This window comes from Mercurialis annua, linkage group LG3, assembly GCF_937616625.2.
Source record: "Mercurialis annua linkage group LG3, ddMerAnnu1.2, whole genome shotgun sequence".
Taxonomy (NCBI): domain Eukaryota; kingdom Viridiplantae; phylum Streptophyta; class Magnoliopsida; order Malpighiales; family Euphorbiaceae; genus Mercurialis; species Mercurialis annua.
Window position 1 is genome coordinate 2,796,604 of NC_065572.1, and position 6,682 is coordinate 2,803,285.

The window sequence follows — 6,682 nt, forward strand, 5'->3', positions numbered from 1 at the left end:
GAAATTTTCTAATATTCCTATAAAATATACAAGTCTTCATTCCACTCAGCGGTTATATTACGTTATTTTGACAAAAATCATTAGTATGTTTGTGATATTAAAATATTTAATTATTCTTTATTTTTTTACTATTAAATATTATGATATCAATGTCTTATTAGTTTGTTGCACGAATAACAATGCACAACCGTTGTATTCGTTGTATTGTATAATTATTTTTGTTTCAAAATTCAAAGAGGAAAAAAAATAAAAAATTTGTCATTTTTATTTTGTTTTAACCATAGAACATATTTTCTTTAAATTTAGAGCAAAAACCAGATGTCAGGAGTTAAGTGGAGTAAACTTATTATATAACAGCTACTTTCATGGACCCATGCAAGAGAATTCAAAGTGTCCGTACAAATGGAAGGTCACAGAGACACAGAGAGACACTGACTCAACATTGTCACCTTTTCCTTTTTTAGCTTTCTTGATTCTCTTTTCAGCCTCTGCATAATTTTTAGTCAAAACATAAAAAAATCTGAAAAAAACACTAAAAAACACCAAGAAAATTTAATGCTCTCATTTTTCTGTTTCAAAAGCTCTTCTTTTTAGTTTCTTTTATGTTTCACAATTGATTTCTTGCTATTTTTTTTGGCTATGGGGACTGTTCCTGATGGAGACCATCTTCAAACTTCTGATGAAAATACTGCTACATGGTATGATATGAGTGTGTTCTTCTTCATCTTCTCTTATTTGGGTATGTCTTAAAATCTTTTTTTTTTTTAATAAATCATTGTTTTTATTTTTATCATTGGGTCGGGAGCGCTTGTAGCATGAATTGAACCTACGACTTTAGCAGAATGATGTTGAACGTTTATAAATCATTCTTTTTGTTTATGCATGAAATGTTTCTGTTACATTTTTTAATTTTCTTTATATGTATGGAATTTGTTTGTTTGTTTTTATTTTGTGTTTGAATTTTTCATATACAAGGAGAAAATAGCTGTTTTTATTGGTTTATGAGTTTATTTAAGATTTATTTGCGTTGAAGGCATATTCTTTTTCATGTTTATTTCAGATTATATGTTCATTTGATAACTTAAAATAGAATCCAACTAGATTTTTCTGTCATTTAAGTTCTTGACTTCCTAATTAGGCTTAATTTTCAAGTTTAAGATAAGAAATTAGGATGATATATAGGTGTTTGTTAATATTGTTTTGACATCTAAGGAATTTCTTGGTCTTCTGGTCTTAATCCTATTTTTATCAAAATTTAGTTGGTGAATTAATTAGTTCCACTTTTTGTGTTTTAATTTGTTAGTATCATTATAGTTAAATCATTAGTAGCAAGAACATGTTTTATTAGTTGTAAAATTGCTTCTTTTTCAGGGAAGAAGCAAAGGATTATTGTCTATTATCAGAGAGAAATCAACTGGCTGAAGCTCCTTCAAAGCCTAGAAGATTTATCAAGATGCTTTCCTTCTCTAAATCCTCCAATGGTAATGACTTTTTTGTGTATTTTTTGTCGTCTTAACGGGTCCTATGCGGTCCGAATTAGTCAGGGCAGTGAAAAACTCCGGATATCGGACGGTCTTGTACCGAAAGAACATGTGCATTTGCATATTTAGTTTCATATTTGTTTGTCAAATTATCGATTTGTCCAAAAGTTTAAACTGTTAGGTGAGACTTCGATAATAGTATTATCTTTAACACACTCGTGCTTCGTTTGATTTTTCGTAGACTTGAGACATTCGGTGACGGTTAAGGAGATACCAGACGGATCGTCTCCGACCGGAGTTTTAGATGCTTGCTTTCATGAACTTGAATCTATCAAAGATTCACCAGAGATCAACAATAAAGAATCAGAAGTTGAAGGGTCAAATTTGAGAGAAAATTCTAATTGGAGCAGATTCTTTAAAGTTTGGAAAAGAAAATCAATCAAACGTTTAACCTCTTTTCCTCCTCTTCCTGTGATAAATGTAGTGGCAACAAAAAGCAGAAGCACAACTGATAATCCAGAGCTCAGAGATTTATTTAAGTACAAGTCTACATTGGAGAATTTCTCACTAGCTGAGCTCGAAACCGCATCCGACAACTTCAGCCCTGGTCAGTAGCTAGTCTAGGAATTTAAGTCTACCGACCATTTCGACTATGTTCCAACTACGTAACACGGAAACAGAAATATTGAAACGAAAAATGTCGAAACTAAAAACAATTAGTACATTTTTCAGAAGAATATGTTATAAAATATAGAGTTTTGGAGCGTCAGCAATGAAACTGTCGAAATGTAGTAGTCAAAGAAGTTTCCGTGCAACATAGCATCACAAATCTTTTCTTGTTTGCTATGTGTTTTAGAAAATTAATGATCATATATCTGTTTCGGTAAATGGCATTGATGATGTTCTTGCAGAGAATATTATTGGAAAAGGCGGTTTCGCTGAGGTTTACAAAGGCTGCCTGCAAAATGGAAAGCTAGTAGCAATCAAGAGGCTTAGTAAAGGAACTGCTGATGAAAAGACAGCAATTTTTCTATCTGAGCTTGGCATTATGGCCCATGTTGACCATACTAATACTGCTAAATTGCTCGGGTCCAGCGTCGATGGGGGGATGCATCTTGTTTTCGAGCTGTCTAGATTAGGGAGTTTAGGATCTGTTCTTCATGGTTTGTTCCCAATTTGCATAGCTTTTTCAAGTCTGAGTTTTGGTTTGCTATTTCTATATGCTGTTTGATTGTATTTTCAGGCTCTAAAGGAGTTGAACTTGATTGGAGCAAAAGATATAAAATCGCTCTAGGGATAGCAGACGGATTGCTGTATCTTCACGAAACTTGTTGTAAACGAATCATCCATAGAGATATCAAGGCTGATAATATTCTTCTTACTGAAGATTTTGTGCCTCAGGTATTTTACCAGTTAGACATTACAATTTACAACATCAAACCTTAGTTATAGAAACTTGTCTTGCTATTGTTCAGTTAATGATTTCTTAACATGTTGCACGAAAACTAAAATGACGAAACGGGGTACCACGAAACAATAAAGTTTCAGAGTTTTCGAAGCATTTTTAGAAATGGAAATGAAACACGGAAACATAGGACTCGATAAGTTTCCGCGCAACATATTCTTATGGCGCGAAAATGACAATACATAATTAATGTTTGATTTAGCATTACATATTATGATTGATACACTAGCCAAATTCCATGTCAGATTTGTGATTTTGGGCTGGCTAAGTGGCTACCAGGACAATGGACTCACCGGAACGTATCAAAATTCGAAGGAACGTTCGGGTTTGTGAACTTCTCTCCATTTACTTAACTGAGTAGCTATGACTTGATGTTGATTACAGTGTCTTCACTTTGAATTTCAGCTACTTTGCTCCTGAATACTTCATGCATGGTGTAGTAGATGAGAAGACTGATATCTATGCACTTGGGGTTCTTCTTTTGGAGCTCATAACCGGTCGTCCGGCTTTGGATCATTTACAACAGAGCCTTGTGATATGGGTAATCTCACTAGTTCTGCTCAAGTTTTATCATACATCAATCAAGTGATTAATGATTTAATTTTCTCTTTTAGGCAAAGCCATTGCTTGATAACAATGACATTAAAGAACTTGCTGATCCGTCCCTGGGCGAAAATTACGACGTAGAAGAAATGGAACGCGTGGTTTTAACTGCTTCTCTGTGCATCGAGCAATCTCCTATTCTACGTCCTCGAATGAATCAGGAAAGTATCGGTCCTTTATACTGCATAGAGTTTTCGCTTAAGGTGCATTGCACCGAAATTTGTCAGTCTTAGGTTTTGTCATTTCATTACGAAACCCTTCAGAAATTCTAAAACTTTTATATTTCTCAACCGGTGGCCACACACCAGTTCGGTTTTTAAGACACTGATTGTGACATTTTTTATGTTGTTTTGCAGGTTGTGATACTGCTACGAGGCGATGAATATGTAAGAAAGCGAGCGAAAGAAAATCAGAGAAAAACTTTGCAAAGAACATACTCAGAAGAGCTTTTTGATGCCCAAGAATACAATTCAACCAAGTATTTGAATGATCTTAAACGACACAAAGAGGTTGCCTTGGGTTGTTGACCATGAAACCATATATTTTTGCCATTTTTAGTTAGTTTCCCTTAGTTTTTAGCAGTTTGAAGGATGTTTGAAACTCCTATGAAACATGATTTCATTTCATATATGTTTTTCATGGAATTTGAAAGAAACTGTATGGATTTCAATTTCCATGCAAAACATATTAAAATTGAGATTATTTTCATAGGTAAAACAAACGTTCTTTGTCAGACTTGAAATGTTGTATGGAGCATTTTACATTTCAGTTTTTTAACCTAAAGTTTCAGCAAAAAATCTTCTTATCTACTCCCAGGCATAATCATAGTCTGATTTGAGACTTATATGTATTATCTAAATCTGTCCCATAAAATAAATTTATGCGGATTTCAATTTTAAAAAATAAATGTCTATTTGTTTTTTTGATTTGGAGAAATAAAAGTCTAAATTGAAATCGAAATCTAACCAATTAACTATAGCTTAAATGTTAAGCACTGGCCAGCAATCTATTAGGTCGTGGGATCGATTCCTCCCACAAACGCTCCCCTTATCCCAACTATTAAAAAAAAGTAACGTGAAATAAAATTTATATGAAAAATTCATTTTGAATCCCGTTCAAGCTGGCTAGCCCGAGGACTGGTGAATTAAAAACGTAATATATTTCATTCAAATTTATTTTACGTATTTTATTATAACATTATCATTAAATTCAGAGGCGGATGCACAGGTATGAAGGTGGGTCCATGAACCCCATCCTTTTCCTAAGAAAGAAAATTACCTATATGCTAGTATATGTGACACACTGATATATATGCATTGGTCACTGTATGCCTTACCAAAAAAAAAACTCTTTTACTAAAATAAAGGCCAAACTCATATAAAGGTCCTTTTACTTTAATCTTTTTTTCCGGAGGTTCTTATACTTCAATTTTGTATTACTTGATCCCTCTACTTACCATTTTTTTAATTTTTATGTCCTTTTGTGTGACCGAAGGGGAAAAAATTGTAAATAGAGGGACCGGAAAAACAGAAAAAGGACCCAAAAATCAAAAAATAGGTAAGTAGAGGGATCAAGTAATACAAAATTAAAGTATAAGAACCTCCGGGAAAAAAATTAAAATACAGGGACCTTCAAATGTTTAGCCCTAAAATAAAATATATCTCTTTTAAGTCTTAATTAAATTAGCCCATATTAATAAAAAAATTCAGATTGTCAAGACACTAACCGATAATGCAAATCCAACATTAAAAATGGATAGCCAGCATTAATATTGTAAATTTTAAATTATTAATTATAAATCAAATTACTAATTGAAGATTTATATAAATATTAGTCATTTATGTTTTTTTTGAGAGAATTAGTCATTTATGTTGAGATATAGTAAAAATAAATAATCATTTGCAATTAATTAAATAATTTTTCAATTGTTGGACTCGACACATGAATATTCTTATTTAAAAAAAGGTCAAAAATAATATAAAACTAATTTTTTTTAGTTTCTTTTTAGTTCTATGTGTTGTTTTTGATTGTATAATTTTGCTTCCTTATGCAATATACCATCATTCCGATAAAAAAAAGGAGATTTTTTGGATATTTTGAAAGAACGGCTGGAAATTTAAAATTAAATTAAAAAATTATTTAATAGCATGTATATTGAATAACAATTATTTAATATTTTAGAATATAAAATTTATTGAGACAATTATATGAAAATGATTTTTATAGTTTATAGTTTATACTATCTAATGAATTAATTAACATATAATTATATTTACAAGTTAAATATTTAATATATATATAGACCCCACCATATATAACTCCTGGATCCGCCACTGATTACATTATATCATAATATTGTCATAGCATATTTATCATGACTAGTGTCGCTTTACGTGTTTCACACGTGGCTCGTAGTGTGACTCGTCAAATATTTATTGATATATTAATTGATGTTTATTTATAATTTATGATATAAATTAAATTTATTATATACCAACGTATTATATATGATTAATATTAAATTATTTAGAATTTTTATCAGGTTACAAAGTATTTTTAAGAGTTGGATTAAAATAAATTACATAAATTAATTACTCCAGAGTTTAATGGCTTATTCAATTCAGCTATGGCTATTAATGGCTTATTACTAATAAAAATTATGTTCAGCTATGGCTATTAGAGTCCTGATTAGAATAAAGTTATATTACTATTAGTGGCATTACAGCAAACGGGATTGCACAAAATAAATAACCAATTAATCAAATAAACATTTATGTAACCGTGTCTCTTGATGAGTTCAAAATCAAAACAGGCAGAGAGTTGGTTTTTCTTGGCATTATCATTAAGATAATCCAAGCTAAAAGAGTCGGTGAAGGGGTCGAGGTTAGACCAGAGATCATCGGAAAGAAACCTCCGGCAGGTTCCACGGCAGTATGGAATGTCGGCCTGATCAGAAAGAATTGCACCACCGCACATATTTTTAAGGCAATTCTGTTCAGCTATGGCTATTATCTAATATATTAGAAATTAGAAGAGTCATATTACGAATTAATTAGGACTCTATACAGTTCAGCTATTACTACGGATACACTTACTACTAATAAGCCATTAAAATCAATAATTAAATAAATAG

General features: G+C 31.5%; 1 protein-coding gene across 2 annotated transcripts; it reads left to right on the forward strand.

Moving 5' to 3' along the window:
* The first annotated feature begins 375 nt into the window (after positions 1-375).
* On the forward strand, positions 376-4,475 carry LOC126671561 (receptor-like cytosolic serine/threonine-protein kinase RBK2). Of its 2 annotated transcripts, none has more exons than XM_056104911.1 (8): positions 376-698; positions 1,372-1,481; positions 1,723-2,088; positions 2,393-2,644; positions 2,725-2,882; positions 3,192-3,271; positions 3,352-3,487; positions 3,561-4,475. In XM_056104911.1, exons 1-8 carry the CDS (start codon positions 640-642, stop codon positions 3,780-3,782), a joined length of 1,383 nt encoding a protein of 460 aa, XP_055960886.1. In that variant the 5' UTR covers positions 376-639; the 3' UTR covers positions 3,783-4,475. The 2 variants fall into 2 exon arrangements, with proteins under 2 accessions (XP_055960886.1, XP_055960887.1); XM_056104912.1 differs by having other exon boundaries at positions 377-739.
* Positions 4,476-6,682: the final 2,207 nt, after the last annotated feature.

What these genes read in the sequence shown, in the direction of transcription:
- LOC126671561 (XM_056104911.1), top strand. Translation starts at nt 640, where the DNA reads ATGGGGACTGTTCCTGATGGAGACCATCTTCAAACTTCTGATGAAAAT. An exon ending in CTTCTCTAAATCCTCCAATG is followed by an intron (nt 1,482 to 1,722) that starts GTAATGACTTTT and finishes GATTTTTCGTAG; the next exon opens with ACTTGAGACATTCGGTGACG. An exon ending in ATCCGACAACTTCAGCCCTG is followed by an intron (nt 2,089 to 2,392) that starts GTCAGTAGCTAG and finishes ATGTTCTTGCAG; the next exon opens with AGAATATTATTGGAAAAGGC.